Source organism: Scyliorhinus torazame, chromosome 25 (genome assembly GCF_047496885.1).
Source record: "Scyliorhinus torazame isolate Kashiwa2021f chromosome 25, sScyTor2.1, whole genome shotgun sequence".
Lineage (NCBI taxonomy): Eukaryota > Metazoa > Chordata > Chondrichthyes > Carcharhiniformes > Scyliorhinidae > Scyliorhinus > Scyliorhinus torazame.
In genome coordinates, this window is record NC_092731.1 from 35345061 (window position 1) to 35363525 (window position 18465).

The following is an 18465-nucleotide window of genomic DNA, read 5'->3' on the forward strand; positions in this document are numbered from 1 at the left end:
CGATGAGCAATCTGGAGGATGCATCTCTGGGAAGGAAAGCGAGAGAGAGGGAAAACGTCAGAGAATAAGGGATGTGTGATCTTCCGCACCAATCACTCAATGAAATAGTTTTGTATGCCACGCGGGACAGAGGCATTGGCTGGCTGAAGGTGGGGAGGTGACTACCCAGCAGCAGTGAGTCAGGAAGGTTTTCTTTACCAGGTTTGTTGGGTGGGAGTGTTAGCTTTCTGGGGAGGCGGCAGGGGGAGGGCCGGTGACGATAAAGAAGAAGGGCTTAGCCCCAACTCAAACAGAAACTCTGCCGATTGGCCAATCGACCACCGAATTGGTAGGAAGCCCTTAGGATCATTGCCAGCCTCCTGAGCAGGGGGGGGAGTGGGCATAACTGACTGAGGTAAAGGGAAGGCAGAAGGGAAAGAACCAGTTTCAGGCCCAGCTGAACCAAACTCTACAATCAGCTCCGCCTCCCTGTTGAAAAGCTGACTAGAAAATGATGCGAGTCATTAAAAAAAAAACATTGGCGCTGTTCTGTAAACAGATTGCCTTGTACCTATTTCAAGCTTAATCTGCCTCAGCGTCCGCCATGCGACCTAATTATTTCAAGACATTTTCTGTTATCGCTTGCAAAACTTGTAAAATGAGTGGTGATGAAAAAGAGGAAAATGTTATTTTCGGTTGGCCGTTCATCAAATAAGCAGCACATTCCCATGTGTTAATATTACGGGAAGTTCTTTTTGATCACTTCCGAGCTGAAAGGAGTTATCAATCTCGCCATCTATGTTTTCAGAAATAAAAGAAAACTAAAAATGACACATTTGGATTTGACATTAAGATCCTCGGTTGCCATTGGTTACATTGTCCCATGTGGTTTAATAAACAGAGGCACAGGCAGTGGTGGGTTTCCTTTCAGTTTATTCTTGGTTTTCCCGGTTTTCCGCTTCCCCGGCCCCCCCCGAAAACTGGAATGTTTCACCTCCGACCTCCTCCCAATCGTCTCCCTGTGACAGCGTCACAGGTTCACCCTCTCACTGGGGAACTTGAGTGGCATCCCCCAAAACTGATAGTCCCCAAAACTCAGGGACGCAGGTGAAAGATCAAAGGCACAAAGAGGAGCTGTAAGTCCAGGAAATCTGATCCGGGAATATTGGAGATGCCTGGCAGGAGAAAGCTAGTGTCACAATTCGGATGGGGGTGGCACAGTGGTTAGCACTGCTGCCTCACGGCGCCAGGGACCCGGGTTCGATTCCGACCTCGGGTGACTGTCTGTGTGGAGTTTGCGCGTTCTCCTCGTGTCTGCGTGGGTTTCCTCCAGGTGCTCCGGTTTCCTCCCACAATCCAAAGATGTGCAGGTTAGGTGAATTGGCCACGCTAAATTGACCCTTAGTGTCCAAAAGGTTAGGTGAATTGGCCACGCTAAATTGACCCTTAGTGTCCAAACAGTTAGGTAGATTGACCATGTTAAATTGCCCCTTAGTGTCCAAAAGGTTAGGTGGATTGACCATGTTAAATTGCCCCTTAGTGTCCAAACAGTTAGGTGGATTGACCATGTTAAATTGCCCCTTAGTGTCCAAACGGTTAGGTGGATTGACCATGTTAAATTGCCCCTTAATGTCCAAACGGTTAGGTGGATTGGCCATGTTAAATTGCCCCTTAGTGTCCAAACGGTTAAGTGGATTGACCATGTTAAATTGCCCCTTAATGTCCAAACGGTTAAGTGGATTGACCATGTTAAATTGCCCCTTAATGTCCAAACAGTTAGGTGGATTGACCATGTTAAATTGCCCCTTAGTGTCCAAACGGTTAGGTGGATTGACCATGTTAAATTGCCCCTTAATGTCCAAACGGTTAGGTGGATTGACCATGTTAAATTGCCCCTTAATGTCCAAACGGTTAAGTGGATTGGCCATGTTAAATTGCCCCTTAGTGTCCAAAAGGTTAGGTGGATTGGCCATGTTAAATTGCCCCTTAGTGTCCAAACGGTTAGGTGGATTGGCCATGTTAAATTGCCCCTTAGTGTCCAAAAGGTTAGGTGGATTGACCATGTTAAATTGCCCCTTAATGTCCAAACGGTTAGGTGGATTGGCCATGTTAAATTGCCCCTTAATGTCCAAACGGTTAAGTGGATTGACAGTGTTAAATTGCCCCTTAATGTCCAAAAGGTTAGGTGGATTGACCGTGTTAAATTGCCCCTTAGTGTCCAAAAGGTTAGAACATTACAGTGCAGTACAGGCCCTCGATGTTGCGCCGACCTGTGAAACCACTCTAAAACCCATCTACACTATTCCCTTATCGTCCATATGTCCATCCAATGACCATTTGAATACTCTTAGTGTTGGCGAGTCCACTACTGTTGCAGGCAGGGCGTTCCACGCCCTTACTACTCTGAGTAAAGAACCTACCTCTGACATCTGTCCTATATCTATCTCCCCTCAATTTAAAGCTATGTCCCCTCGTGCTCGACATCACCATCCGAGGAAAAAGGCTCTCACTGTCCACCCTATCCAATCCTCTGATCATCTTGTATGCCTCAATTAAGTCACCTCTTAACCTTCTTCTCTCTAACGAAAACATCCTCAAGTCCCTCAGCCTTTCCTCATAAGATCTTCCCTCCACACCAGGCAACATTCTGGTAAATCTCCTCTGCACCCTTTCCAATGCTTCCACATCCTTCCTATAATGCGGCGACCAGAATTGCACGCAATACTCCAAATGCGGCCACACCAGAGTTTTGTACAGCTGCAACATGACCTCATGGCTCCGAAACTCAATCCCTCTACCAATAAAAGCTAACACACCGTACGCCTTCTTAACAACCCTCTCAACCTGGGTGGCAACTTTCAGGGATCTATGTACATGGACACCGAGATCTCTCTGCTCATCCACACTGCCAAGAATCTTACCATTAGCCCAGTACTCTGTCTTCGTTATTCCTTCCAAAATGAATCACCTCACACTTTTCTGCATTAAAATCCATTTGCCACCTCTCAGCCCAGCGCTGCAGCTTATCTATGTCCCTCTGTAACTTGTAACATCCTTCCGCACTGTCCACAACTCCACCGACTTTAGTGTTATCTGCAAATTTACTCACCCATCCTTCTACGCCCTCCTCCAGGTCATTTATAAAAATGACAAACAGCAGTGGCCCCAAAACAGATCCTTGTGGTACACCACTAGTAACTAGACTCCAGTCTGAACACTTCCCATCAACCACCACCCTTTGTCTTCTTCCAGCTAGCCAATTTCTGATCCAAACTGCTAAATCGCCCTCAATACCATGCTTCCGTATTTTCTGCAGTAGCCTACCGTGGGAACCTTATCAAACGCTTTACTGAAATCCATATACACCACATCAACTGCTTTACCCTCATCCACCTGTTTGGTCACCTTCTCAAAGAACTCAATAAGGTTTGTGAGGCACGACCTACCCTTCACAAAACCATGTTGACCATGTCAAATCAAATTATTCCTTTCCAGATGATTATACACCCTATCTCTTATAAACCTTTCCAAGATTTTGCCCACAACAGAAGTAAGGCTCACTGGTCTATAGTTACCGGGGTTGTCTCTACTCCCCTTCTTGAACAAGGGGACAACATTTGCTATCCTCCGGTCTTCTGGCACTATTCCTGTTGACAAAGATGACTTAAAGATCAAAGCCAAAGGCTCAGCAATCTCCTCCCTAGCTTCCCAGAGAATCCTAGGATAAATCCCATCCGGCCCAGGGAACTTATCTATTTTCACCCTTTCCAGAATTGTTAACACCTCCTCCTTATGACTCTCAAGCCCTTCTAGTCTAGTAGCCTGAATCTCCTCGACAACTTTGTCTTTTTCCTGTGTGAATACTGACAAAAAATATTAATTTAGCACCTCTCCTATCTCTTCGGACTCCAAGCACAACTTCCCACTACTGTCCTTGACTGGCCCTACTCTTACCCTACTCATTCTTTTATTCCTGACATATCTATAGAAAGCTTTAGGGTTATCCTTGATCCTACCTGCCAAAGACTTCTCATGTCCCCTCCTGGCTCTTCTTAGCTCTCTCTTTAGGTCCTTCCTAGCTAACTTGTAACTCTCGAGCGCCCTTACTGAACCTTCATGTCTCATCTTTACATAAGCCTCCTTCTTCCTCTTGACAAGTGTTTCGACTGCCTTAGTAAACCACGGTTCCCTTGCTCGACCACTTCCTCCCTGCCTGACAGGTACATACTTATCAAGGACACGCAGTAGCTGTTCCTTGAACAAGCTCCACATTTCCATTGTGCCCATCCCCTGCAGTTTTCCTCTCCATCCGATGCATCCTAAGTCTTGCCTCATTGCATCATAATTGCCTTTCCCCCAGATATAACTCTTGCCCTGCGGTATATACCTATTCCTTTCCATCACTAAAGGTGGATTGGCCGTGTTAAATTGCCCCTTAGTGTCCAAAAGGTTAAGTGGATTGGCCGTGTTAAATTGCCCCTTAGTGTCCAAAAAGTTAGGTGGATTGGCCGTGTTGAATTGCCCCTTAATGTCCAAAAGGTTAGGTGGATTGGCCGTGTTAAATTGCCCCTTAGTGTCCAAAAGGTTAGGTGGATTGGCCATGTTAAATTGCCCCTTAGTGTCCAAAAGGTTAAGTGGATTGGCCGTGTTAAATTGCCCCTTAGTATCCCAAAAGTTAGGTGGATTGGCCATGTTAAATTGCCCCTTAGTGTCCAAAAGGTTAAGTGGATTGGCCATGCTAAATTGACCCTTAATGTCCAAAAGGTTAGATGGGGTACTGGGTTAGGGGGATGAGGTGGGATGGGGGCATGGGCCTGGGTAGGGTGCTCTTGAAGAGGGTCGGTGCAGACTCGATGGGCCGAATGGCCTCCTGTGCTGTAAAATTCTCTGACTCTATAACTCATTGTTTGAAACCTCCAGTTAAATTAGTTGGAATCGATCTCACCCAGAATTAACATCCATCCACCTATTTTAACTTCACGCTATTCTCCCCCGTTGTTAGAATCCTCCATTCGCACATTCCCCAGCCATGTTCCCAGCATGGTGTCACCTCTCCTTTGCGAGGGTCAGTGTTAGTCTGGAGGTATGTGAGACAATTGGCTGGACTGATGATCACACCCCGACAGAGAAGCACAACTAAATAAATAAATAAATAACCTTTTATTGTCACAAGTGGGCTTCCATTAACACTGCAATGAATTTACTGTGAAAAGCCCCGAGTCGCCACATTCCGGCGCCTGGTCGGGTACACGGAGGGAGAATTCTCAGCCGGTACGGGAATTGAACCCGCGCTGCTGGCCTCGTTCTGCGTCACAAACCAGCGGTGTAGCCCACTGAGCTAAACCAGCCCTCGCTGCCCTCTCTTCCGTCTCACCTCTGACAGCGCAGCTGGGACTGGGAACGTGGCGTGCGAATAGGAATGGCCAGCCGACAGTCAAGCCCGGTCTGGCGTGGTTCCGGTTTCATTGTAAGTCACCTGAGGCAGCTTTCGGGGCTAGAAGGAGCGAGATGGGCTGGACCTTTCGCAGCCTGACCAGCCGGGGCTGCAATGGCCATCTGTCTCAGGGGCAAAGTCGCAACGTTTGGGGAGCTAGCTATTTCCTGGAGCATTGAAGCTCGTCCTTCAATGGTGACAATCCAAGTCATTGACAGAGAGATGGGGAGGAAGATGGAAAAGAAGGAAATGGGAAGGGGCCTGGGACCAAGCGACCCTGATCCTAATAATGACGTGCCACTGTTTTTTAAATGACATCTGTCCACAATCTTTCAGATCTAAAGGTGACTGAGCAGTTGAGCCTTGTGTTTGGAATATGCAGGCCCACAGCAAGCTGCCCAAGTCATTCTCAATGCTGTTTGCCCTGGCTTATTTTGCTCTCTTCAAACACAACTCCTTTGCTTTCGTTCTGACTAGAACAACTTGATCGTGTTGAGGAGGGCATGGATCAGATCAACCAGGACATGAAGGAGGCAGAGAAAAATTTGTCAGACATGGCCAAGTGCTGTGGCCTTTGTGTTTGCCCCTGTGCCAAGTAGGTATTGGCATTTGCCTGGTAGGTAGGCACTCTTAAGGGCCTTACCCTGGTCCCGTTGAGTCAGGCTGCTGTGACCTGTGTCCAAGTGGTGACTGTTTTCCCTGTCTTGTCTATTTCTCTCTTTTTCTTCACTCGACAAGTGTGTAGTTTGTCAGAGGGATCAGGGAATCCCGCACTGAATAGGGGGGTCGATGTAACGTGTGGCATGGGTGCCAGTTGGGGACATCAACGTCCAAACCCTTGAAGCTCCTCTAAGAGCTCCTGTACCCCATTTTGCAAATAACGTGGTCCAACCCCCATCATTTGGCAGGGTGGGGTGGGATTCGCTGATCCCCTGCTCGTTCTGTCCTTGGTGTGTGTGTGTGTGTGCGGAAACTAACTGTCTCCCTCATTCAGAGCAACTGGAGAGGATTGACGAGGGAATGGATCAGATCAATAAGGACATGAAAGAAGCAGAAAAAAATCTGTCGGATATGGGCAAATGCTGTGGTCTATGTTCCTGCCCGTGCAATAAGTAGGTGCCAACCTTCGGTCCGAGGGGCCGCCTGCCTGCCTGCATGCCTGCCTGATACCTGCTTGCTCAGAAATAACACGGTTCCACACAACCGCTGGCGGCCCTCATGACCCGCCTGCTGTAGGGTAGACGCGAGATCCATTACCTCCAAACTGTTGGCTTTTTCATTCCCTGAGAGACACTCACTCCATCAAGGTCAACTTAATCCACAAGAGTTGACGATCATTTTCAATTTTCCCGCCAGCTGTATCCGATCAGGAACGTTTCTCGGGTGGCCATGAGTGGCATCTCCATGGAGACAAATGTTCAGAACACGGGATTTACAGTGAAATACCCGAGAGACACCACCGACACATTAGTTAGGTGGGACCAGGCGTAGATTTATTGTCACGTGTACCGAGGTACACCCCTCCCTCCTGACCATTCCAGCATTGCGGGCCGGATTCTCCGCTGCGGGGATTCGCTGGCAGCCCCGGGGATTTCCCGAAGGCGTGGGGCTGCCCACAGTGGGAAACCTCATAGGCCGGCTGGCGAGACGGAGAATCCCCGGGGCGCGCCGCCCCAGGACCCTGGAGCAGCGGGATGGAGAATCCCGCCCTGTGGGTTTCATTCCCTCCCCTAAACACCAGATGGCATCATTTATTTAGTTTGTGCCACGTACCTGTTGGATTTTAAATGAAAAATGTCCATTGAGGGCCTCGATGATAATGACGGCCAGTTATTCTCAATTCGGCTAACATGACAACAGTTATGCTGTTGGGTGTAAACCAGCCAATTTCCCACCTCAAGGGGCTGTGATTTAGACTGGTGCAACTGGGTAGTAACAGCGTAGAACTCGGGATCCAGTAACTGTGGCGTGAGGTGTTCAGATCTCAGAACTGGGTTTGAACCCAGCTCAGACACAGAAGCTGGTGGCCCCCTTCTCTCTGACAGTCTGTTTCTAATTATTCCTTGGGATATGAGTGTCGCTGACGAGGCCGTCATTTGTTGACGATCCCTAGTAGCTCTTGAGAAGGTGGTGGCGACCACCAAGTCTCTCGCTCGGCCATTTCAGAGGGGGGCAGTTAAGAGCCAACCACATCGCCGTGGGGTCTGGGGTCACATGTAGGCCAGACCGGGTAAGGGGGGCAGATTTCCTTCCCTAAAAGGAGACATTAGAGAACCAGATGGGTGTCTACAACAATCGGCGATAGTTCCACTGTCGCCATTCCTGAGATGCCTTTCGATTCCACATCAATTAATAGAAATTGAATTCCGCCAGCAGCCACGGTGGGATTTGAACCCTTGTCCCCAGAGCGTGAGCCTGGGCCTCTGGATTACTAGCCCAATGACATGACATCCAGTTAACAAGGATTGTGTGGCTAGGAGTTTGACCAGGGTACAGGGTGACCTTAGATTTAACAAGAATTCAGCTATCGAATTGTGAGAGCCCACAGATTGAACAGAAAGGAAATGTCCCAGCATTGAGTAGCAGGGGACAGATTTACAGAGATGGACGTCAGACCCAAAGGTTTTCACCGCATTGAAAACGGCCCACATTTGGAGAATAGACGTTTCGCCTAATTCTAATTATTTTCGAGGTGAAACAGGGCGGAGATGTGTAGAGTTAAACTTCCCTTCAGTACAAATAAAATGTAACCTTTTGGCATTCCTTCAAGAGTTTCTCGTCACTATACCAAAGGTAAGTCTTTAATATAACTTTTTGTTTTGGGGTCTTTCTTGTCAAGGTGGCTGAATGTTCTCAGTTGGGTCAGTTTCCAGGTTTGTCGGCATTTCCCGAGTGACCTGTCAATCTCTGGTGAATTAGACGCGGGGAGCGGAGTCTCTGAGTTCTGAATAAATTCCTTCATGGGTTGTGGGTGCCCCTGGGGGGGGGCGGCATTTCTTGCCCCTCCCTAATTTCCCTCGAACCTCATGGTTTGCTAGACCGTTTCAAAGGGACTGTGGGGTCTGGAGTCACGTGTAGGCCAGACCGGGTGAGGGCGGCAGATTTCCTTCCCTAAAGGGGACATTAGTGAACCCCGGTGGGTTTATACGACAACCGATGATAGTTGTATGGCGGGCGCTACTGAAACCAGCTCACGTTCCAGATCTCAGCTACCATTTTGAGATTTGAAACCGTGCCTCCCCCCGGAGTATGAGCTTGGGCATCTGAGTTACCACCGTGCCTCCATCTCCCGCAAACTGTCTAAGTCCTGAAGCCAGAATCAAACTAATCACAGATGTTCGCTCTTACTCGTTGACCGAGGGATGGAGGAAGAGGTTTAGAACTGGTGGATCATAGGAAATAGGAGCAAGACTAGGCTATTCAGCCGTGTGAGCCTGCCCCACCATTCAATAAGATCATGGTTGATCGGATTGTGGCCTCCGCAGCGCTTTCTTGCCCTGTCCCGCATAACCCTTGACCCCCCCCCCTCGCCACTCAAAAATCTGACTCAACCTTAACTATATTTGGTGACCTGGCCTTCACTGTTAACTGCTAAAGAGAATTCCAAAGACGAATGGCCCTCAGAGAAGGAATTCCTCCTCGTCTCCGCAGTAAGTAGAACTGACCCTAACCCTATCTTTAAACTGTGGTCGCACTATTGGAGTCAAATGAAACATACTCACCCCTGTGTTGTCCTCCCAGTATTCTCCTTGGTGAGAACAACCAAACCTCAAAGAATGTGGGCAATGCCAGTGGCTGTGGTCATCGGCACTTGGCAGGATTCTCCAGTCTAAACATCGGCGGGCAATGCCATGGGCAGAATGGGAAAATGTGGGGTGCCATTTGGGTGGCACGGTGGTTAGCACTGCTGCCTCACAGCGCCAGGGACCTGGATTCAATTCTGGCCTCGGGTGACAGCGTGGAGTTTGCATGTTCTCCCCGTGTCTCCATCCGGTTTCCTCCGGGTGCCCCTTAGTGTCCTAAAATGTGTGGGTTAGGTGGATTAGCCATGCTAAGTTGCCAAAGTTGTGCGGGTTAGGTGGATTGGCCATGCTAAGTTGCCAAAGATGTGTGGGTTAGTTGGATTGGCCATGCTAAAATTGCCCCTCAGTGTCCAAAGATGTGCGGGTTAGATGGGGTTATGGGGATAGGACGGGGGAGTGGGCCGAGGTAGGGGGCTCTTTCAGAGGGTCGGTGCAAACCTGATGGGCTGAATGGCCTCCTCCTGCACCGTAGGGATTCTATGGTTCGTTAAAGGTCAGCGGCTCTCCAAACTTTGCATTTCCGCCCCGTGGCGCTGCCCGCCGGTGTTGAGACCAGAAAACCCCGGCCCCCGGTGCACTTGAATGGGACTATTGGATCCTCCTGTGCCGTGTTAACACACAAGATGTGTAGTGAAGACCAATTGGGTGAAAGAAACACAAGCGTAGCATCAATTCTGATGTTGAGGTGGCTCTTCAACACTCTCATCAGTTACATCCTTAGGAAAGGCCGTAAAATCTATCAGGATAGTTATTCCTTTTCACAATTGCAGCAGATAAAAGATAATCAAAAAAGCATCAAATTGGCTGCCGTGGGTATGAGGATAGCAATAGGCCCAATTTATGAGTTATTTGCTTTAACCTCTAAAGGCTGGGCTGTGTATCTGCTCTTTCGAGGATAGTTTCCCAGATTGGTTTATCTCATTGGCTCCTGTGAGAGCCCTGTCTCCATGGTATTCGGTGGAAATTGGCGTTTCCAAGGCCTCTTCCATGACAAACATTCAGAAACCGAAACATGAAATTCTTCCGTGTCTGACTCAATTACAATCTGAATCTATCTTTCTTTCTTTTCACTCAAAATATGATTGTCTCTCTCCTTCTGCGTCATTCAATGCTTGTTTTGTGCGAACAGAGAGTCGCTGGGGCTACTTAGATGACATCCTTACGTCGGAGCATCAATTTGTAAAGAACACTGCAGGACCCTCCATGTGTTCCCACTGCAAACTTTGATACATGCATCTGTTAAGAAGCTAACTATCAGCCGGGGTTGTGTGACGTGAAAGTCAAACACTAGGCACCAGGAAGGCCTTATCCCATTAGATTTCTAAATTGCTCTAGAAATGAGACAGTCGTGTTGTCGAAGCGGCTGAATGGGGACGTTTACCCAAACATTTCCATCAATCTTCTCGTGCAGCATAAAGAAAAATGTAATCATAATCAGGCCTCCTTTGTTAATTGCTGTGTGATCTCCAGCATGGGGGCGAGCTAATCTGACCACAATATGGGAATTCACACGGTGGGTTATTTTCAATTGGTGGGGTCAGTGAGAGGTGAATTGCTTGTAAATTTTAGGGTGTTGCTCCGAAGCACCTGGGCTGAAATGTCACGTTTTCCCTCTCGTTTTGCAAGTGGTTACAGCGTTGCCATCTGGAATGCGGCGAGCAGACAGTAAACACAAAGCATATGATCTCAGACGGTGAGGGGGAGGGGAAGGGAGGTATTGGGGTTGGAGAGGGATGGGGGAGGAGAGGTGGGATAGATAGGCGGGGAAGTAGCTGGGAGAGTGGGGTTGGGGAGCGGGGCGAGAGACATGGGGGAGATGTGCGGAAAGGAGGGGTGGGGAGGGAGGGACGCGGGGAAGGTTGACGGGCGAGAGGTGGGTTAGATGGACAGGGAGGTAGAGGAGGGGTGAGGAGAGACACAAGGGAATATCGGAAGGGAGGGGGCATGGGGGGATATGAGGAAGGGGTAAATAGATGAGAAGATAGGAGGTGGAGACGGATACGGTAAATGGACAGAGAGAAGGGAAGATAGACAGGGAGCGAGATGGAGGAGATAGATTGATGAAGGGGATAGATAGAGGACATCGATGGGGAGATAGATTAATGGGAGAGATGGATGAGGGAGATAGGTTAGGGCATGAGGTGGGTGAGTAAGCAGGGGGGTTTAGTAGGAGATACCCAGGGAGACAGGTGGAATTCGTAGGGTTGGCTTGCTGGAGGATTCATTATGTCATAGCCCCGCCCTTGTCTCCCACCATTGGCCCGTCCGCCACATGTCGTGCCTTCCCACAGCCAATTGGAAAACAAATGGATTCTTCATTACCCAATTGGATTCATTTTGACTGTCAGTCATGCAGCCCTGCCCCGAACCCCAATAACTTTATGGCTAATAATTGAAAAAAGTTGAAAGAAAATTTGAAACATTCACAAATCGCCATGAGATTTCTCCTGGGTTTCTCCCAGCGGCATCCTGGAGATTAATCTTCAATTCCTGGAGACTACAGGGCAATCCTGGAGTGTTGGACTCCCCAATGTATTTATGAAGGGTGAATGGAGCTGAAACATTGAATGTTCACACGTTGATGTCCGCTAACTAGCCCTAGCGATGAACCGGGTGTGTTATTTCTGTATGTATTTCTTGACCTTCTCTTCAGCTTGCCTCAGCTGAGGGTTTCGTGAAGAGCAGATGATTTCTCCGCATGGTTCGAATGCATTGGCTTGCATGATGACTGAATAGGCCATTCGCCTGCTATCTCACTAATGGTGGATAAACGTTTCCCATTGAGTTGCAGGAAGTGCGGAGCATTGCGAAGGGGGGGGGGGGAGGGGAGCCCAATGAATATCATGGAAGTAGTTTCTCAGCTTCCATGCCTTGGCATTCCCTCACGCACTCAGTAGACAAGAATGAACACCATGAAGAACGTATATGATTGCTTACATTTCGAGGCACTTTAGGAGCTCCTCGCGACACTCACAAGGGCAGGATTGATGGAGATGGTGTGGATCACGGTCACAGGGACACTCCATAAAAAGTTAAGCGAACAGCAACTCTATCCAGAGCGCACGCACTCAGTTTCATTAACTGCTTGTGTTGCTTTGTCATTGAGGGAGGCTTTCTGCATGGAGACATAGGGCAGCACGGTAGCATTGTGGATCGCACAATTGCGTCACAGCTCCAGGGTCCCAGGTTCGATTCCCAGCTTGGGTCACTGTCTGTGCGGAGTCTGCACATCCTCCCCGTGTGTGCGTGGGTTTCCTCCGGGTGCTCCGGTTTCCTCCCACAGTCCAAAGATGTGCAGGTTAGGTGGATTGGCCATGATAAATTGCCCTTAGTGTCCAAAATTGTCCTTAGTGTTGGGTGGGGTGACTGGGTTATGGGGATAGGGTGGAGATGTTGACCTTGGGTAGGGTGCTCTTTCCAAGAGCCGGTGCAGACTCGATGGGCCGAATGGCCTCCTTCTGCACTGTAAATTCTATGATGATAGAAAATTGGAGCAGGCCATTCGGCCCTACGAGCGTGCTCCGCCATTCATTATGATCATGGCTGATCATCACGTTCAATACCCTGATCCCGCCTTCCCCCCATATCCCGTGATTCCTTTAGCCCCAAGAGCGATATCTAATTCTTTCTTGAAATTACGCAATGTTTTGACCTCAACTACTTTCTGTGGGAGTGAATTCCACAGAATCACCGCTCTCTGGGTGGAGAAATTTCTCCTCACCTCAGTTCCAAAAGGTTTACCCCTTATCCTCAAACTATGACCCCTAGTTCTGGCCTCCCCCACCATCGGGAACATTCTTTCTGAATCTATCCTGTCTAATCCTGTTAGAACTTTGTAAGTTTTTATGAGATCCCCTCTCACTCTTCTAAATTCCAGTGAATATAATCCTAACCGACTCTCCTCATATGACAGTCCCGCCATCCCGGGAATCAGCCGGGTAAACCCTCGCTGTCCTCCCTCCATAGCAAGAACATCCTTCCTCAGATAATGTCACCAAAACTGCCCACAATACTCCAGGCGTGGCCTCACCAGCCCCCTCTACAATTACAGTAAAACATCCCTATTCCAACACTCAAATCCTCTCGCTCTGCAGACCATGGAACACACCGTGGAAACCCAGGCCCCCATTTCCCTTTCAGGTTGTCCTATCTCTAATCATCTCTACGCACTAACTGCCTCTTCCTGAAGTCTCCACTTGCCACTCACTCCCCTGTGCAACACCTCGAGAGCTTGATTAATTATCAATGTATTTTAAAAAAAATATTTTTATTCAAATTTTTTTCCAACAAACCCCCCCCCCCCCCCTTACAGAAAAAAGAAACAAAGAACGCATAAATAAACCTCTTACAACTACATAAACACACTAGTAAACACAACTTCCCCCCCCCCCGGGTTGCTGCTGTTGCTGACCACCTCCTAACGCTCCACTAGAAAGTCTAGGAACGGTTGCCACCGCCTGAAGAACCCTTGTACCGACCCTCTCAAGGCAAATTTTACCCTCTCCAATTTAATGAACCCTGCCATGTCGCTGATCCAGGATTCCACGCTTGGGGGCCTCGCATCCTTTAACTGCAGCAGAATCCTCCGCCGGGCTACCAGGGCCGCAAAGGCCAGAATACCGGCCTCTTTCGCCTCCTGCACTCCCGGCTCGTCCGATACCCCAAATAGTGCTAACCCCCAGCTCGGCTTAACCCGGGTGTTCACCACCTTAGACACCGTCCTCGCAATGCCCCTCCAGAACCCATCCAGCGCCGGGCGTGATGTGCTGGGCTCCCCGAGCACCTCCCACACCTGTCTTCCACCACAAAGAACCTGCTCAGCCTCACCCCTGTCATATGCGCTCTGTGAAGAACCTTAAATTGTATCCGGCTCAGCCTGGCGCAAGAGGAGGAAGAATTAACGCTACCCAGGGCGTCTGCCCACGCACCCTCGTCTATCTCCCCCCCCAAGCTCCACCATTGACCCGTTAGCTCCTCCACCGAGGTCTCCTCCTCCTCCTGCATCTCCTGGTAGATCGCCGAGACCTTGCCCTCTCCAACCCACAACCCCGAGAGCACCCTATCCTGGATCCTGAGTGCTGGAAGCAGTGGGAACTCCCTCACCTGCCGTCTTACAAACACCCTTACCTGCATTTACCTGAAGGCATTTCCGAGGGGAAGCCCAAATTTTTCCTCCAGCGCCCCAAGGCTCGCAAACGTCCCATCTAAAAACAGGTCCCCCATCCTTCTAATTCCTGCCCTGTGCCAGCTCAGGAACCCTCCATCCATTCTCCCCGGGACGAACCGATGGTTCTCTCGGATCGGGGACCAAACCGAAGCCTCTGCCTCACCCCTGTGGCGCCTCCACTGCCCCCAAATTTTCAAAGTCGCCGCCACCGCCGGACTCGTGGTGTACCTAATCGGCGGGAGCGGCAGCGATGCTGTCACCAGCGCTCTCAGACTCGTGCCCACACAGGACGCCATCTCCAGCCTCTTCTACGCCGCCCCCCTCCCCCTCCATTACCCACCTCATATCCCACCTTTTAAACTCCTCCTCCATCTGCTCCACCAGCCTCGTCAAGTTGAGCTTGTGTAGGGCCCCCCAACTCCTAGCCACCTGGATCCCCAGGTACCGAAAACTCCTTTCCGCCCTCATCAGTGGAAACTCATCTACCCCCCTTACCTGGTCCCCTGGGTGTACCACGAAGAGCTCACTCTTCCCCACGTTGAGCTTATACCCGGAAAAGTCAATTATCAATGTATTGATTTAACCTTCAAACCCAGTGTGGTCCCTTTGGGAGAGAGGATTGACGGTTGAAATGATGTCGGATTTGTGGAAGTTCTTTGTTAAGCTTCCCCTAAAATCAGGCAGGAGCCTATTTCAAGATACATATGCCCAATAATGTCACCTGTTCCAATCTAGACAGCCAGGTGGTGAAGGATAGAATTGGAGCTAATCTTTAGACACTTTGCAAGCTTTCATTTATAAAGAAACATACACCTCAAAACTTCTAAAACACAGTTTCAGTCTGTTCCCACTCGTGAATCCCCAGATAATGCCCCTCACCGGTGTAAGATCAAACATGCAGTTAATATACAATTAACAGCATTGACACAGGGAGTCCTACACTGCAGGTTGCCTGGCAACAGCAACAGGGTTACAAGCCAGAAGAGGCCCAAGTCATTTTTAAAACTTCTATCTGTCTTTGAGCTCCTTGAGGACTACGGTGAACAAGAGTGCTGACCCCCCCCCCCCTCGATTTGCTCTTCCCCCCACCTCTCCACTGTTCTGCCCCCCCCCCCCCCTCACTTTCTCTTCCTCTCCACACCTCTCCCCATCGCTTGCTCTCCCCTCACACCTATTTCTTTCTTCCCCCCCCCCCCATACCACCCCACTTTTGCTCTCTTCCTCCAACCCCCCCCCCCCCCCCCGCCTTGCTCTCCAATCACCCCAGGGAGTCACTAGGCTCCCACGCCCGATTATTGGGAATTCCCCCAACAGCACCAGTTGCCACAGCGATGGGAAAGTGCGCCTCCTTCACTGTAAGTCAAGAGAATCCACCCCAGCAGCCGAGTGAAGAGAACGCAGCCCCCCCTCCCCCGCAAAGCTCCGTGAATTAGTTTGAGGCGGAATGGCCAGGATGTGAGCCCGATCCCGCTACAACATGCTTGGTGAGCCAACAGAGCTCTCACCAGCTTCAAACAGAGCCGTGTGTGACTGTTCACATTGCTTCCCCTGTTGACTGGGCTCCACACTACCCAGTCTCTTGGAACCTTGTATTTCTAATTCCATTCATGGCAGATGGAGTGTTCACTAAAAGGCACCTGAGTCTTTCGCAAAGAGGAAAACATGCTGCCGTGCAGAGGGACCTGGGTGTGCTAGTGCACGAGTCGCAAAAAGTTGGTGTGCAGGTGCAACAGGTGATTAAGAAGGCTAATCGAGTTTTGTCTTTCGTTGCTAGAGGGATGGAGTTTAAGACTAGGGAGGTTATGCTGCAATTGTATAAGGTGTTGGTGAGGCCACATCTGGAGTAGTGTGTTCAGTTTTGGTCTCCTTACCTGAGAAAGGACATATTGGCACTGGAGGGAGTGCAGAGGAGATTCACTAGGTTGATCCCAGAGTTGAGGGGATTAGATTATGACGAGAGGTTGAGTAGACTGGGACTGTACTCATTGGAGTTTAGAAGGATGCGGGGGGATCTTATTGAAACATATAAAATTATGAAGGGAATAGATAGGATAGATGCGGGCAGGTTGTTTCCACTGGTCGGGGAAAGCAGAACTAGGGGGCATAGCCTCAAAATAAGGGGAGGTAGATTTAGGACGGAGTTTAGGAGGAATTTCTTCACCCAAAGGGTTGTGAATCTCTAGAATTCCTTGCCCAGTGAAGCAGTTGAGGCTCCTTCTTTAAACATTTTTAAGAAAAAGATAGATGCCTTTCTAAAGAATAAAGGGATTCGGGGATATGGTATACGGGCCGGAGAGTGGAGCTGAGTCCACAAAGATCAGCCATGATCTCATTGAATGGCGGAGCAGGCTCGAGGGGCCAGATGGCCTACTCCTGCTCCTAGTTCTTATGTTCTTTTGTAAGGTGTTTGGGGCCATCCCCGACTTGGACACACACAAACTGATAGTGAGGGGGGACTGGAACTTGGTGCAGGAACCAAGGTTGGACAGGTCACGGCCGCGCTCGCTGGTCCCATTGGGGGGGGGGGGGGGGCGGGTGGGGGGGCATTGGCTGGGCTAATGGTGGAAATGGGAGGGGTGGACCCTTGGAGGTTCCTGCACCCAAGGGAACGGGAGTATTCATTTTTCTCAGCAGTCCATAAGGTATACTCGTGGATCAACTTTTTTGTGGTGGGGAAGGCTTTGCTGGCTGGGGTTAAGGGGCCGGAGTACTCGGCAATTGCAGTGTCAGATCATGCTCCGCATTAATTGGATATGGTACTGGAGAAGGGGGTAGTGCAGAGGCCGGGGTGGAAATTAGATGTGGGGCTTTTGGGGACCAAGGGTTCTGTGACAAAATTGAAAAGGTAATTGAGGAATATTAGGTTTCAACTGTACGGGTGAGGTGTCGAAGGCAGTTGTCTGGGAGGCTCTAAAGGCGGTGGTGAGGGGTGAGGTGATTTTGTTTAAGGCCAGGGTGGACAAAGAGGAGAGGTTGGAGCAGCAGAGGGCAATTGATGATATGTTGGAGGTAAATAGGAGTTATGCAGAGGATGGGGACCCAGCGAAGCTGGAAAAGAGGAAGGAACTACAGGCGAGCTTCGACCGACTGTTCACCAGGAAGGCGGTGCGCCAACTGAGACGAGCAAGGGGTGCAATTTACGAACATGGAGATATGAACATGGGCGTATGTTAGCAGGTGAGCTCCGGGAGAGGGAAGCAGTGGCAAGGGAAATTATTCAGGTGAAGGATAGGGCAGGGAAGTTGGTGGTGGCTCCAGTGCTGATTAACAAGGTTTTTGAGGAATTTTATGAGAGGTTGTACAGGTCAGAGCCACCTGGGGGAGACCGGGAGATGCAGGAATTTCTAGATGGGTTGGAGTACCCGAGGCTAGGGGAGGGGGACACGGCTACATTAGAAGGAGCGATAGTGGAGCAGGAGATAAAGGATGCGATTGGGAGGATGCAGTCGGGGAAGGTGACAGGACCGGATGGGTTTCCAGTGGAATATTATAAAAAATTCAAGGATAAGCTGGCACCCCTGATGGTGGGGATGTTTGAAGAGGCGATAGGGAAGGGGGTATTGCCACAAACTTTGGGGCAGCCATCGATTTCCCTGTTGCTAAAAAAAGATAAGGATCCGACGGAATGTGGGTCGTATCGGCCCAGATCACTTCTGAATGTGGACGCAAAAGTATTGGCGAAGGGTCTGGCGGGTAGGCTGGAGGAGTGCCTCCCGAAGGTGATAGGGGAGGATCAGACGGGGTTCGTGAGAGGGAGGCAGCTCTTTTCAAACGTTAGAAGGGTATTGAACGTGGTTATGGCACCGGCAGAGGGGAAGGAAACAGAGGTGTGTCATGTGAGAGTACCTTTAAGACATGGATGTTTAAGCAATGTACGTTTAAGAAAACAGTGGTGTCAGAGCGTGGGTGGAGCTGAGCTCAGTTCAGCCATTTTGAAGTTTCCGTTTTGAAACGTGCCTGGCTGGTTTTGCTGAGAGCAGTTTAAAAGGAGAAAGCCAGTTTGAAAAACCAGCTTGTGTGTGTCTGTGTGTTTCCAGAGAGCTGCAGGAAGAAAGCAAGGTGCTGGAGCTGAAGTCAACCAA

General features: G+C 49.7%; 1 protein-coding gene across 4 annotated transcripts in view; it reads left to right on the forward strand.

Moving 5' to 3' along the window:
• LOC140402480 (synaptosomal-associated protein 25-like) overlaps positions 1 to 18465 on the forward strand; it is a 404508-nt gene that overhangs the window by 371588 nt on the left and 14455 nt on the right. For 3 of the 4 annotated variants that reach the window (XM_072490303.1, XM_072490304.1, XM_072490301.1), the window contains exon 5: positions 5891 to 6008. In XM_072490303.1, coding sequence (XP_072346404.1) covers positions 5891 to 6008 — 118 coding nt within the window. Of the gene's footprint in view, positions 1 to 5890; positions 6009 to 6407; positions 6526 to 18465 lie in introns of all 4 variants that reach the window. The other variant, XM_072490302.1, reaches the window with a different exon arrangement.